The sequence below is a fragment of the Limulus polyphemus genome, unplaced genomic scaffold (genome assembly GCF_000517525.1).
Source record: "Limulus polyphemus unplaced genomic scaffold, Limulus_polyphemus-2.1.2 Scaffold1527, whole genome shotgun sequence".
Classification (NCBI taxonomy): Eukaryota; Metazoa; Arthropoda; class Merostomata; order Xiphosura; family Limulidae; genus Limulus; species Limulus polyphemus.
In genome coordinates, this window is record NW_013667137.1 from 224,414 (window position 1) to 239,011 (window position 14,598).

The following is a 14,598-nucleotide window of genomic DNA, read 5'->3' on the forward strand; positions in this document are numbered from 1 at the left end:
CTCATGCAAACGCGCTTGGTTCAAATCCATCAGGTTATCACAAAAAAAAATAAGGTCGGATACTTTTCTCACAGGCCTCGTATATATACCAATTAAGTGTTTGAAATAAAATAAGCTGAAATCAAAAGTAGTATTATAACTAGGCAATGAATAATATATATGCATGTTTATATAATCTGAAGAATACTTATGACATTTTACCATCTCTTTGATAATATCCAAATGGTGTGAAGGGTAAGCTAGCTTGTACAGCTAGTCCACCATTTCTTACATTTATTTCTTTATGGATTGTATGTTTATGATTTAATCATGTAAAGAGTAAACAATGAAAAACCCATTCAATTCCAAAAATAATCCATAATGAAATATTATTCTCATGATCATCATGCCACACTATCACAAGCACTTTATTCATGATCCTAGTTGTTTTCATACTGATAAGTAAAAGCAGTAGTATGCAATGGTGACTCTCAAAGTACTGGATCAACTACCAACCTGCAACAGCTGTTGTTGGTTTTGTAACCAAATTCTCAATATGAAACAGGAAATAACCATATTTTCAAAGATTAATTAAATATATCCCTATGTAAATAAACCTACAATAATATTAAACTAACCTGGCTGAAAATAACAAACACTGAGAGATGTACAAAACTGAATCTTTTGATTTTCTGAAGTTTATTGAAATCTGTAGCAGGCAATTGAAGGTTAGAGTACTAAAATTATTGGCAGTTTTGCTGCAATGTTATATCACAATTTAGTTTAAAGACTTTCATTCTTGTCAGAGCAAGTTATGCTAATTCTTAATTGTAATTTAAGGCTCATAATTAGGTTTGTTAATGATTAATAAGTGAAGCTATTCTTGACTTTTTTTATCACATTAAAACCTGAGTTTTTTGTACATGTTTAGCCTTCTTGTAATAGTTGTCAGTATGTTGTCTACAGTTGCCAGCTGAAGGCTATGATATAGGGGCAGAGAAGTTGCAGTAAATAGAAGTTTTTATAAATCCCTTGCAGTTTTCATTTTCTTAAGGCTAAATCTCCCACAAATATAATGTAGAAAAAAAATCTGGGTCATACCTAGCCAGTTCATTCTTGTCTTTGTGACTTTTCCCTAAGTTACGAATCTCTTCTCTGTTCTGTGTTTCTAACCTCTTCATTAAATCACTAACTTCCCTATATAGAAAATATACTGCTTTAAACTTCTCACTTTATATTGAATTAAAAAGGTTAAAAAAACAACAATCAAATAAAAGAATAGGTTAAAATCTCAAAGGTGGTAAAGATCTTGCATGAAAAGTAAGACATATTACAAACATATTTTTGTATACATACATATTAAAGTATCATATACAAGTAAAATAATGTCACTTATGACATACAGACATAAATGAGTGTGGATCATAGGTTATATATATATCACATATATTTGTTGTTTAAATATAAAATAAAGCTCATGTAAGATGAAATTCATGTTTTGCACAATTAATCAGGGGCAGTAAACCCAAATATCTATGTAAGATGCAAGTTATTATAATAAAAGTACTGCTTTAATCATACATGCAAAATATCTCCTTCTCTCTGCCTTAGACAACACCATCACCTTGGAATTTGAATGAATAACTTTTTTATAACATTCAAAAGCTTCTCAAAGAGGTGTCTAGAACATCTGCACTTTACAAGTTAAAGTAATACTATTTTTTTGATGAATGAGCACAAATAATTGTTATGAACACATATAATAGCCATGCAACAAAATGCACATATACAAGTGTAATTTCTATGAATGTTTTACATGTTTAAAAGGTTTCCATTTAGTTATATGTGAAAGAAGTAATTTACTCATACAATTTCTTCATTTGTCTTCTTTTATTATAGAAACTTAAACATGAAGCCTAAAACATCTCAAACAATCCAACAAAAGTCATTACCAGTACAGTAGTTAACATTTCTTAAATGTTTAATAAAAACAAAAAATTCAATACTGATTTGATATCACATCTAACTTATACTTATTTCCTCCAAACTATTTACCCCAAAATCAAGTGCTTACTAAAAACTGACTGACTACTACTCAAAATTCACTCTGACAGTTTATTGAGATTACACTAAATCTAAAGTAGCTGGTTATAAAAAATACCAATAATTAAGTTTTAGAAGGTAACTTTGTTCATTTCTTAAAATCACAGTTCAGGAAGTTAATTTGCATCAGTTAAGCCATTTATAATTAATTTTGTATTTACACATAATTATTCTTTTTATTACTTGTTTATCTTCAAATTAGCTTAGTTTTATACCATTCACTACTAGAGGGGTCAACATATTGAAACTTATTAAATAATTTTATACTTACGTCTGCTACAATACTTAGTGTAAAGAATTTCCCCAATAAAATGTAATTAAATCTCCAAATATTTATATATTAATAGCATGTATGTAAATATACAAGTATAGACAGATAGATATGCATTTTTGAACTATAACAATTTGTTGCATACTTGGAACACAATTTTCTTTTTCTTTGGAAAACAAACTGTGTTTAGTTAAGAATACTTTTTTTTTTAGTTACTCTTTATACTGGAGCTGTAGTAGCATCAATAAAGTTTTAATTTTATGAACAATATGACATATCTCACCTGTCATGCAGATTCTGCAACATCTGTAGTTGTTCAGCCTGAGATAGTTGGGTAGCTTTTTCAATTGCAAGATATAACTACAAAACACAGGCATTACTTCTTATGATTGGTCAGTAAACACTTATTTGTTTATTTCGTTTATTTACTTTTTATTTTTTTTGGGGATGTAATCTTAGATAGTATTGATGAGTGATCTAAGGAACATCTTTTTTCTTCTGTCTTGGAACTGAAACTAGCAGGAGCAGTATAAGAGGAGTGCAAAGGATGCAATTGCATGGGAGACCCTAACCAAGGGGACCCCTATCGCAAAGATTAAAGAAAATTCAAGCCATACTATGGACCCCAGAATAGGACTTTTTATTGAGTCCCAAATTGTTTAATGTTTGTTTGTTTTTTGAATTTCACGCAAAGCTACACGAGGGCTATCTGCGCTAGCCATCCCTAATTTAGAGGTGTAAGACTGGAGGGAAGGCAGCTAGTCATCACCACCCATTGCCAACTCTCGGGCTACTCTTTTACCAATGAATAGTGGGATTGACCATCACATTATAATGCCCCTATGGCTGAAAGGGCGAGCATGTTTGGTGTGACGGGGATTCAAACCCGAGACACACAGATTGCGAGAAAGAAACACAAGTAGGATAAAGTTAAACAATCAGATAAAATGAAGAAAATCTATAGATTCTTTTATAGTTTATCCATTTAATTTCCCAAGATTTTAAAAGTAATCATACATTAAATTTTGAAGTATTGGCTTACTTCATTGCAACCAAAAAATTTCGGCTTAGTCATTTCTGAACAAACTTCTTTTAGAGCATTATAAAAATACTATAATAACTTACAAATAGAGTATCACCATAAAGTCATGATTACTCTTGTGATGCACAAAAATTCCATAAAAGTATTTTGTTACTAGATTCCGGGACAGTTTAAAAATTCTTATAGTAAATAAGAAATGATAAAATACATAGAAAGATAAAATTATTTGCTATGAAAAAAACAAAGACATAATTAAAAGTTATAAACTTTAAATTAATTTTCAGAGTAGTAAGATACATGTATCATTCCAAACATATGTTTTATTTTAATCAAAAAGTACTGGCTAAAGAACACCAATAAATGACATTACAGAGATATATAAAAAGATATTCACAGGTTCATGGTATTTTTTTTGAAGGTCCATTTCTGCACGGAACTGATCTTTGATCAAGGAAAGGAAGTTATGACTAAAGGTCTTCCGAAGTTCCTCTATCTACAGTCCATATAAAAAGCATGTTTTTTAAATTGTGTTTAAAGAATATTCTAGAACTAAGTCCATAGTAGCTAGATAAGCATGATTCTCACATACATATTATGAATTCTTATCATTACTCCAGTTGTAACAAAGTTGATGAGGAAGGTTATCCACACTACATATTCTAAAAAAAATTCTATTAATAACTATTGTCTTCACAACAGTTAAAAAAAGTGGAAGACAATTATACATCTATTTAGTAGCAGTGCACTCAACTATAGCAATCACTCTACATAAGTATGTGGGTATTTGTAAATATCCTTTCACTAATTACAGATTTTTTTTGTTATTAATAATGACATGATTGCTTATCAAAGCAAACAAGATGGTGACACTTAAAACAGGAATCTACTTATAATGAAATGTGAAACAATAGATAAAAAAACAGGTAAAAGAAAAATATTAGGTATTTGCACTTTGCAGTTAAATGTTCAGTAATAACTGGCTGACACTAAAGCATGTTAGACTAACTTATTAATCCCAGTCTCTGTGAAACCATAGTAATAATGCAACAGATTTGTAAATGATGTAAAGAATGATAATAAAAAATCTTACCAGTATGAATGTAAGAAATATTTATGGTTTCTAGAATCTACATAAATAATGTGAAAATAATTCTCTTATAATTTTGGAGTACTGTTTTCAATTTAAAAAAACTAACAGAAACACTCAAAAACAAAATAAACATAAAAAAGTACATGTTGGTGAATGAAATGTCTCTGTGAGATATTTTGCTATTACTAATTGCCCCTCCTGGAGTGATAGTGGTAAGTTTTCGGACTTACAACACTAAACACTGAAAATGTATTTCTGATAAATACTTACCTCCTCTAACCCAAACTATCTTGACCTTGATTTGTCCTCTAAGCATTGCTAAAATATTTCAACAGTGTACCAGTCTTTGATACCTTTTCATTTCTGTGCCATTGCAAGCAACATGTGCTGATCATGTGGCTACCCTCCACCAATCATAATGTGCCACCTATAATAGCACAGGTAGCTCCTTCTACCATTGCAGTACAATCCTCATTTTAGAGAATTGGCAGATACAAATTAGAAACACTGGCCAATCAGTGGAGAGGAAGGGTGGAAAGTGGGTGAGATGAGATAAGTACCTATCGGAAATACATTTTCAATGTTAGAAAATGTTAACTTCCAAAACGTTACTACCTCTTCTCCCCCAGAGGTTAGAACCCCACATTGCAAAGGTGGAGGGGCCAGTGAAGGTGCAAAAGTAATCAATCAAGTGGAGAACAACCTTAGTGATAGAACATGTGTGCCACAATTATAAAAGGAGGCACATCTGTGGGGTATAGGACCACTTCTGGAACAGATATTCTCTTCACCCAGTAATGAACAAAGTAAGACACATGGGGCAGAAATTAATAAACAGGCACCATGTAATGTAATACATTCCATACATTCCACCTGTAGACAACAGATAGTACGTAAAATGTCCATTTATGTAACAAGCATAAGGATATGACACAGTCATAGTCAGATTTCAAGAAGGTGCCTGGAATCAGATATAAGAATATGTGGTAAGGGCTAAAGGACCATAAATGTATATGAATAGGCCAAGTGTGATCCGCCCGGGCAAAAACATCCAGGAGAAGTGCCTTCAGATATGTCAGATTATGCCAGGTGTGGTCCATCATAAACAACAGTGGAAACTCTTTGCATAAGATTGTAAGATCGACAAGTGTGGTCTGCCCAGACAAAAAACATCCAGGGGAAGCACCTGGGATTTATATTAAGCTAGCCAGGTGTTGTCAGCCCAGGCAAAACATTCAGGGGCAACACCTTGGTATACATCAGATTATGTCAAGTACAGTCCATCCAGGCAGAGAACTTCCAATGGAAGCATCTTGCAGATGCACTCACAGAAAAACCAAAGGATGAAGGGACCACTCAGTGGGGAGAACCTGGTGGGGGAATCGAAGTAAGCTCCCCAAACTTACTAAGGAAGCATTTGTCAAGTCACCATGCAAGGTTGGCCTTGATTCCAGGTGGAAGAGAGATGGGATGGCAAAAAACATCCAATGAAGGGAAAGCATCTGCACCAGACCTAAGGGAATGAGAGCTTTCAAGTAAACCCACAACCTCAAAAGAGAGAGACTATCTCATGCAGAGAGAGAGAGGAGAAGAAGGTAGAGCCTTCATGACTGCCTGCTCCATATCCCAGAGCCAAAGTGGAGAAGGCTGGGCTCAACTGAGATGCGAAGTGAAGAGAACTCCTAAATGAATACAATACTGAAAGAGGTAATAAAGGACTTCTCCAACTTGATGAAAAAACCCACCCAAGCATCTTGTCGAAGAAATAAGCAAGTGTGAGTGACTGACTGGGTACGTGAAGAGCCAATCATCCATGTAATCGAGAGTCCAAAGATCCAGCAAGTGAAGATGATGTGCAAAAGAGCATACCACTAAACAAAACATATATGGAACTGATGAAAGACCAAACAGCAATGTACAGAACTGGAAAGCAGAACACTTGTGGATGAACTGAAGAAAAATGATGTAACATTAGGGCAAAAAAACCCACCAAAGTGAAAGGCAGGTCTCCAGAGTAAAGTGAGGTGTCTCCAGATAAAAAAAACAGCCAGGAAAGAGCTATGATGTGACCTCCATCTCCCATGTATTTTAGAGACAACAAATAGATGGGAGTAAAATCCTGGTTGAGTGGGTACCACCCACTCGATATCTCCTTTGTGTAGTAGGTCTCGAACAGACTCGACAAGATGATTAGACAAGGCGTAATCCCGAGGAGGATGGAAGGAGATCTGGAAAGTGGATAGGGGGGGGGAGCAAAATGGAAGGGAGCAACCCACAGAAAGAACCCGTAGAACCCACGGAACTGTCATTAAGTGTAGCCAAAAACACAAAAACTAAACATAGTGGGAGAAAGTACTCATAACTAACAAAACGTAGAAATGTGTAAAGTCTACAAAGTACATAAAAATAACAAACCTGTAAATCTATTAAATTTGACCTAAAACAGAAAACAATAAGTAACACCTAAGGTACAAAACCATTAAAGGAACTTAGAAGATAAATGACCCTTAAATATTGAACATATAAGTCCACCCAAAGAATCTATAAGACAAAGGACACAAAAATAAAACTGACCCTAAAGTGCATGAGAATAAATAGGTATCCAGTTAACAATAACAAAGTTTAATCGATTCCCCAATTAGACGTGACTAGTAGTAAAGAAAAAGGAACTTATAAACAAATTAACATTAACAGTGAAAAGAAGTAAAGTGCAAACAAAAACAGGAATAATCAAATTCCAATGCAAGTTTAAATTAAATTAACCTAGATGGTAAAAGAAGTATAAAAATCTAACCTACCCAGAGGGCAGAAAACACATGAATGACCTAAATTATCGAGTGTGGAAATCAGGTCCATCCACACAATCTCACATAAAGTCAGTGAAATTGGTTATACCTACAGGTAGTGAGAAATACACACTGAAAAACTAACCAAACCCAACAGATTATGTGGAGGCATGGTAACAGGTGGAAAGTTTCATAGAAAGACAATTTCCACACAGTAGTTATATTCCTCTTCACAAAAATCGTAACATGAAAGCAAAAATCGTTGGCCGAACATAAGACATGAACTTTCCCAGCAGACATCATCAACCCTGAGACCGGGGACTAGTATTCTACTTATGGCGGGAATTTCAACATCCACCATATTAAATCTCCAATTAATATGAACAATGTAGAATTCAGAAAGAGAAACATTTCTAAAAGAATCAAGTAGAAACAATGGAAATCAAGCACAATCAAAATCTTGTAGTCACATGGAGAACAAATTAAACTAGTAGAATGCAAATCAAAAAAGTGAGGATTGTGCTATTATAGGTGGCGCAGTATGATTGGTTGAAGGTAGTCACATGATTAGCACATGTTGCTGCAATGGTGCAAAATTGAAGGGGTATGAAAGACTGGTGCACTGTTGAAAAATTTTAGCAATGCTTAGAGGGCAAATCAAGGTCGAGATAGCTTTCGGTGAGGGAAGGTAGTATCATTTCGGAAATCCAGGGTTCATTTCCCCACAGTAAACACAGCAGATAGGCCAATGTGGCTTTGCTCTAAAATGAACAAATAAACTACTGCCATTCACATGTCTGATACTCCACTAATAACTAAACAAAATAATTTAAACTTTTTGAAGATGAATTGTAAAAGGTACTACAAATATGTTCTAATAGTACACATTTTCAACAGAACTTTAAAAGAATTAAATCATTTGTTAGGCTTGTTATATTTAATACACTACAGAATAATGTATTCAAATAACACTCAATTCCCATGTTAAACTTACCTTACTTTGGTGTTGAACAAATATTGATTCTAAATCAGCTTCACTCTTCCTTTTAAGTAAGTGGCTGTAATGTTAACATGATAGATTGATATAAGAAATTAGTGTTAATAATGAAAGAAGAGGTAACAACTCTAACATTGAAAGCATTATGTTATTTTCACATTATAGTTGTTATAGTACAATGTTATAAAATTCAACAAAAGTAGACCATGACCTCCATGACATTGGATTGACAAGGTCATACATGTGCCTTTTTTAAGGTTAAGGGCATGTGTCAAATAGACTTAGCATATTTCTAATTTGTTTAACTTTGGGTCAAATGAAATATCTTCATATAAAGTATACATTTCAAAAATCCACATTTGACTTCATATCCTTCACAAACTTTCTAAATGGGCAAAAGAAAATTTTACAATGGATATATGTTATGGTGATACTTTTGATAAGCAGTTTTAATACTCTTTAAGAGACTGTATTCAAAAAGTCAGATATTACAATACATACATATCAATTCAAGGAACTCAATTAAGAAATTCACCATGTAATCATGCTAGGAATTTCTTGACCTTTGAAACTACTACAAAAAACAAAACTGAGTACCTCCAGGGTGAACTAGAATATCATAGGCTAATTTCATCTAAAGTTAAGGGTCATAAAAATTTGTTTTATAAGATGAGAATTGGCTCTAAGATATTCTTGGATGAAAAGCAGATAATCTTTATGTAATATCAGTATAAAATCTTGTCAATATATGAAGGATTCTAGTCTAGTTTTGAGTATATTTGAAGGTTAATGTCATGCATTCTGTGAAATACAAGGTATTTAAGAATTAGAAAGTGTATTTTCACAATGGTTTAATATAAAAACAATTAATGAGGCGATGATGTTCTATGTCATTTTTTTTATTTTCTCTTAGATTCAGTTTGACCTTATTGTCAAATTACACATTACCCACACAATGTTTAAGCATATTCAGACAGTTTGCAGAGTAGCAGGTAGGCACAAAAGAACATAAAGCTAGAATATTAACAATGGAATAGACTGCAGTAAAGACACTTTAAAAAGCAATCACCAATTTTTATTCACATAAAACTACATAAACGAATATTTAAAAGTTTACACCCATGATGTGTGAAATGCATATTATTAATGGTTTAGAGCTATGTTACAAACAAGTTAATTACAAGGGTTAAAAATTCAAAGTTTTCAATCAAGACTTATGGACATAGCTAACAGTTTAGAGCTACACTCCAAACGAATTAATTGCAAGAGTTAGCATTCAAAGATTTTATTCAAGACTTATGGATCTAACAATTTACTATTACATAATATTACTTGAGTGAATATTCAGAATTTTCATCTGTTGTAGATGGAAATAACATTTAGTTTAAAGCTGCATTAGAAAGATGCAAAGTACATAAACGTGTATAAAAATTTTTTATACAAGACATTTGGAGAAAACTGACAGTTTAGAGAAAATTTAGAAAGATTAAAATTGTACAAGGAAAGCTATATAAGTAATGAAAAAATGTTTCAAGAAAGGAAGTAAATGTAGGGATGGCTAATATCATACCTCCAAAAAGAATAGTAGAGATAGCATTTTCATCATCCCAACATCATAGGATGATGAAAATGCCATCCATAATATCTTCTTTACATTCTTTTTGAAGGATTTATATTAGCCATCACTACATTTACATCTTTTTTTTAAAGTTTTTCTTTACTTGTTTGCTTGTTGTTGTTTTTTAATGCAGTGTTTCAATAGATTAATTATGGCCAAGTTCTAAATACAATGAGGTTCCAACTGTAATATTTGTTGTTTATCTATTATGTCTGGTAATTCATGTTTAACCCTGTGCTTAAGCTTTTGAAAGGAACACCAAATATCTGTAAGAAAGCTAAATTTAAAAGATAATGATAACCTTGTTTACACTAGAAATATCATTTTTTTTTAAAACTTACTACTAGTTATTAAGAACAATAATAATAATTATAAAAGCAGATACTCCATTTGAAACTATGTCATCTCAGTGAAATTGGTTGACACCATTGTTTTGGCTTTTGAGTTATCATGTAATAATAATAAAAAAGCAGAAGGACGAAGAACAAGAAATTCAAAATGTTTGCTATGATATTTACTGACAATATCAGAACTTGTGACTCAGTTATTACATAGATATTGTTATAAAAGGAATTGCTGTATAGTATTGTAAAGTGCTGATGACCTATTGAAGTGATATTTAAAATACCATTTTGATGAACAAACCAAGCCATCCATATATAGTCAGTGCTACCTTTACTCCAATTTAACTACAATTTTTGAAATGTAAACTAAAGGACAGGGACAAAAACACCCATCTATGACCAGTGAATCATAGGATCTAATTAAAAGGAGATTTTATCATTTTCAAATGTGCAAATGATGAATGAATTCTAAGAATTAGAGTTACTTTTAAATGACAAAGTAAACCTGAATTTAACATAAATCAGTCAGAATATTCATTAATATTAAATATTCATTTTTTCATCCAAGGAAAACAGACATAGTTAACAGTTTAGAACACACTAAAAATTAATTGAATACAAAAGTTATTCAATGGTTTAGAATAACCAGATGTGTAAAACTACAGAAGTGAATATTTAAAGCTTTCAAGCAAAACATATGGACATAACTAACAGTTTAGAGTGATTTAAGAAACGTTCAAACTACAGAATTGAATATTTAGAGTTTTCAAGCACAATGTATATGACTAACAATCTAGAGCTAAAAAAAAAAAAAAGATGTAAAATAAGTTAGTAAATGTTTTCTTACACATTTGTAGCAGAGCCTTTTTTCACTTGCTTTGTATGAGTCTTAGCAATCTGAGATTTCAATTTTATCTGGGCTTGAAAGAGTTTCTCTTCCTTTTGCTGCTGGAGTTCTTTCTCTTTTTCTCGTGACTAAAAATAAGTGAAAATGTTAAGATGTATTAATGTCAAATACTCAATAAATAAATAAAGAATTATGTTATACTTATTTTTCATAAACCTACAAAATGAAATACCCAAGATGAGCTGTATGAAACTAAAATAAAATGAACCATTGTTTTTCCATATCATAGAACAAATATTGACTTCATAAGTCAGTCACTGAAACAAAAAAAATCATTATGTTTGTATTCTGTTCAACCACTGACACAATAAGAAATTGGCAAAGATTTCTAGTATGTTTTATGTTTCAAAGTTCGTGGTGCTAACTTTCTTATGTAATAACATAGTTTTAATGAATCATATATACTAACTTTCTCATAAACTTTCTTAAATAACAGAACAATATGTTTTATGTAATCAAAGATACTACTTTTTGATATAAAAGTCTTATTCTATTAGAGATACTTAACTAAATTTCATATTTAAGTTATTGCATCGAAAATATTAACCTTCTTAAAATAAACAATAGGTTACATTTACATCCAAAGATGACTTTCTTATATACATAAAAATTGATGTTTTGAATCCACAGATAGTAACTGATATGCTTACAAAACTTTTTTATCCAGAAATACTAACTTCCTTACTTAAGGAAACAGCGAGTTTTTATTTATTCAGAGATACAAACCTTTTCAAACTTTTTATGCAAAAGAGCAAGATCTCTGTCTATCTTGGTCTTTATTTTCTGTACTAGTTTTGATTCTTTTATCTTTTCAATGGTTTCTGCACTGATGTTGGCTTCTTCAGATTCTGGAGATAGATTATTCAATGAAACATATCATACATTTTTTTTCTGCATAACAATAAATGACTAAATATTCTGTACAATTGTTCAAAGTTAATGAAAACTTGTGATTTGGTGGTTTAAAAAATTTCTTTAAAATATAAATTAAACACTGAGTATTTGAATTAAAATTTTCATGGTAGATCTAAAATGGTTTAAATCATTTTTAATAAATAATGTGAAATAAACTGTTTTGGACACTTATTATTTTCTTATTTAAGAGTCATGTAGTATGGTACTCCACTCCTAGGCACATTATGTCTTTTTGAAGTTAATATTCTAAAGAAAATTATGAACTACAAAGATTGGATATGCACTAAGGTCAAATTCATAAGAGAAAAGAGCCCTTAAATTAACTGAGATCAAGTACGGCACCTGTAGTTTTTTCAAAGACTTCACTCTAAATTCCTTAATTATTACTCTATAATTGCATACATATCAATAAAAATATGTTTATTTTTTATTTTCATGCTTTATGACAGAAGTATAAATTTATATGTGAAACTGCATGTAAATTAAGGCCAGTCTAAGTATATATATATATGTATGTGTGTGTGTGTTATCCAAATGTGTATTTGTGTGGATCTAGATATACACAGAATGAATACCTGTAACACCTTAATAAAAACAAAGCAAATAAGGTAATATTGTACCAGATCTAGAAATTACAGAAGGTACAATACTGGAAGAGAATAAATGCAATAGTAACTCCCAAATAGCATTGAGGATACCAACCTCTCCAGCTCTTCATCCAATGGTAAGTGAAAAACTAGCATATTAACAACAACAAACCAGTTAGTAAATCAATTAAGAGCTTGTACACTGGTGCAACTATGCATAAGCTGTTTACAACCAGTTTTGGGCATGGAAGTTATACATTAAAACTACTTAATATTGAATTACGCTATTCACCAATATAGTTTATAATATACACCAGAATGAAAGCTCGTCAAAAATGAGAGGAAACCATTGTTGAATGTATAATGAAAATTACAAAATTTAACTAAAACGAATTTATCTGTACTTCCAAAATGCACCTACTCTTCACTTATTTCATCAGTCTCAAAGTAATTCCTTAATCACCATATTCTTAGTAAAAACTACATAGAAAAATGAAATGTTATCACGAACAAAAATATGTATACTCTCTGAAAGAGACTTAAATAGCGATATTGAGCCTTTTCACTGTATTCTAGAATACATAGTGAGAACATTCCAACACAAATTTTCAACTCATTCAGCTGTACAAAGGATAAAAGATATTTAGTAGTATTAAACGTTTAATTTCTTTATGTTTTAAGGACAAGTAGATAATATATGTGCTAAAAATACCAAAAGAATATTTATTAATTAACATTTATTCATCACTAAAAACTTTTTAAACACTGACTCTATAACGTTAGTAATAATAGGCCTATTTGTAGTCTAATTTAAGCATTAGGTCTAATACATAAACGTAATGTAAGGCTTAGCTGAAACACTACTTGGTAAATTTTATTTTGCTTTTGGCTACAACTCAATGTTATAAAACTTCTAAATCAAACTATTTTGCTATTATATCACCAAAGTTATTGTCTGTTTGTTTTTGAATTTCATGCAAAGCTACACGAGGGCTATCTGCGCAAGCCATCCCTAATTTAGCAGTGTAAGACTAGAGGGAAGGCAGCTAGTCATCACCACCCACCGCCAACTTTTGGGCACCTCTTTTACCAACGTATAGTGGGATTGACCATCACATTATAATGCCCCCACGGCTGAAAGGACGAGCATGTTTGGTGAGACGGGGATTCAAACCTGTGACCCTCAGATTGCGAGTCGAGCGCCCTAACCACCTGGCCACCAAAGTTATCAAAAAAGTAAAGAATCTAAAACAAACCTTTCTAACAAATTAACATGAATACTGAGCATTCAACATATACATCTTAGTTGGCCTTAGAATAATCAAGTGATAGTTTTGTTGTTAAGCAACAATGTGTATTGTTGAGCATTACCAAAAAATGAGTGTGAAAGTGTTCTCGACAGAGTGGCAAAGGGAATAAGCCTTTTATAGTTAATGATGACTGGGAATAGAAACTTTTCCAGTACTAAAAATTTTCAAACATTAACAAACAATCTTTGATAATGTTATGTATCTGCTTGTTTGTTAAATTCCGGAATAAATTCCTTCCGAGGAACTTCAGCAATACAAGTCCCTTCTTGATTAAACCAGTTTATTCTTTCTTGATACAAACTTTGTAGTACACAGTAATTCCACAGTCAGTACATTTCTCATCACTTTAAACTTAACAACTTTTATAATACATGCTATAAATCACAGCAATTCACAATCTTGATAATTTTGCTCTCTACGAGTGCAAAACACACAATAGCTCAAAACAGAATCGTAAATTACTCGAAACTCACCGTGACTACTGCCGCTTAACCCTACTGGCTTTTTTCCAGGCTTATATACTAACAAAGAGGCTTCTCCAAAACTTGTGGAGTTCCCCAATAATTCAAGAAATTCAGTCACGTATGCGCCAGTAGCATCACGTGACTTCTGCTGTTGTAACAATAGGTTGTTTAGGCAGAGTATTTAT

General features: G+C 31.8%; 1 protein-coding gene across 1 annotated transcript in view; it reads right to left on the reverse strand.

The window, feature by feature from the left end:
- The window catches only part of LOC106463950 (1-phosphatidylinositol 4,5-bisphosphate phosphodiesterase classes I and II-like), a gene marked incomplete at its 5' end in the record, with an annotated part of 52,889 nt that overhangs the window by 5,862 nt on the left and 32,429 nt on the right, over positions 1-14,598 (reverse strand). The window contains 6 exons of the mRNA XM_022391582.1: positions 1,081-1,176; positions 2,637-2,713; positions 3,790-3,888; positions 8,266-8,329; positions 11,078-11,205; positions 11,864-11,985. Of these exons, the coding sequence (XP_022247290.1) occupies positions 1,081-1,176; positions 2,637-2,713; positions 3,790-3,888; positions 8,266-8,329; positions 11,078-11,205; positions 11,864-11,985 (586 nt within the window). The remainder of the gene's footprint in view (positions 1-1,080; positions 1,177-2,636; positions 2,714-3,789; positions 3,889-8,265; positions 8,330-11,077; positions 11,206-11,863; positions 11,986-14,598) is intronic.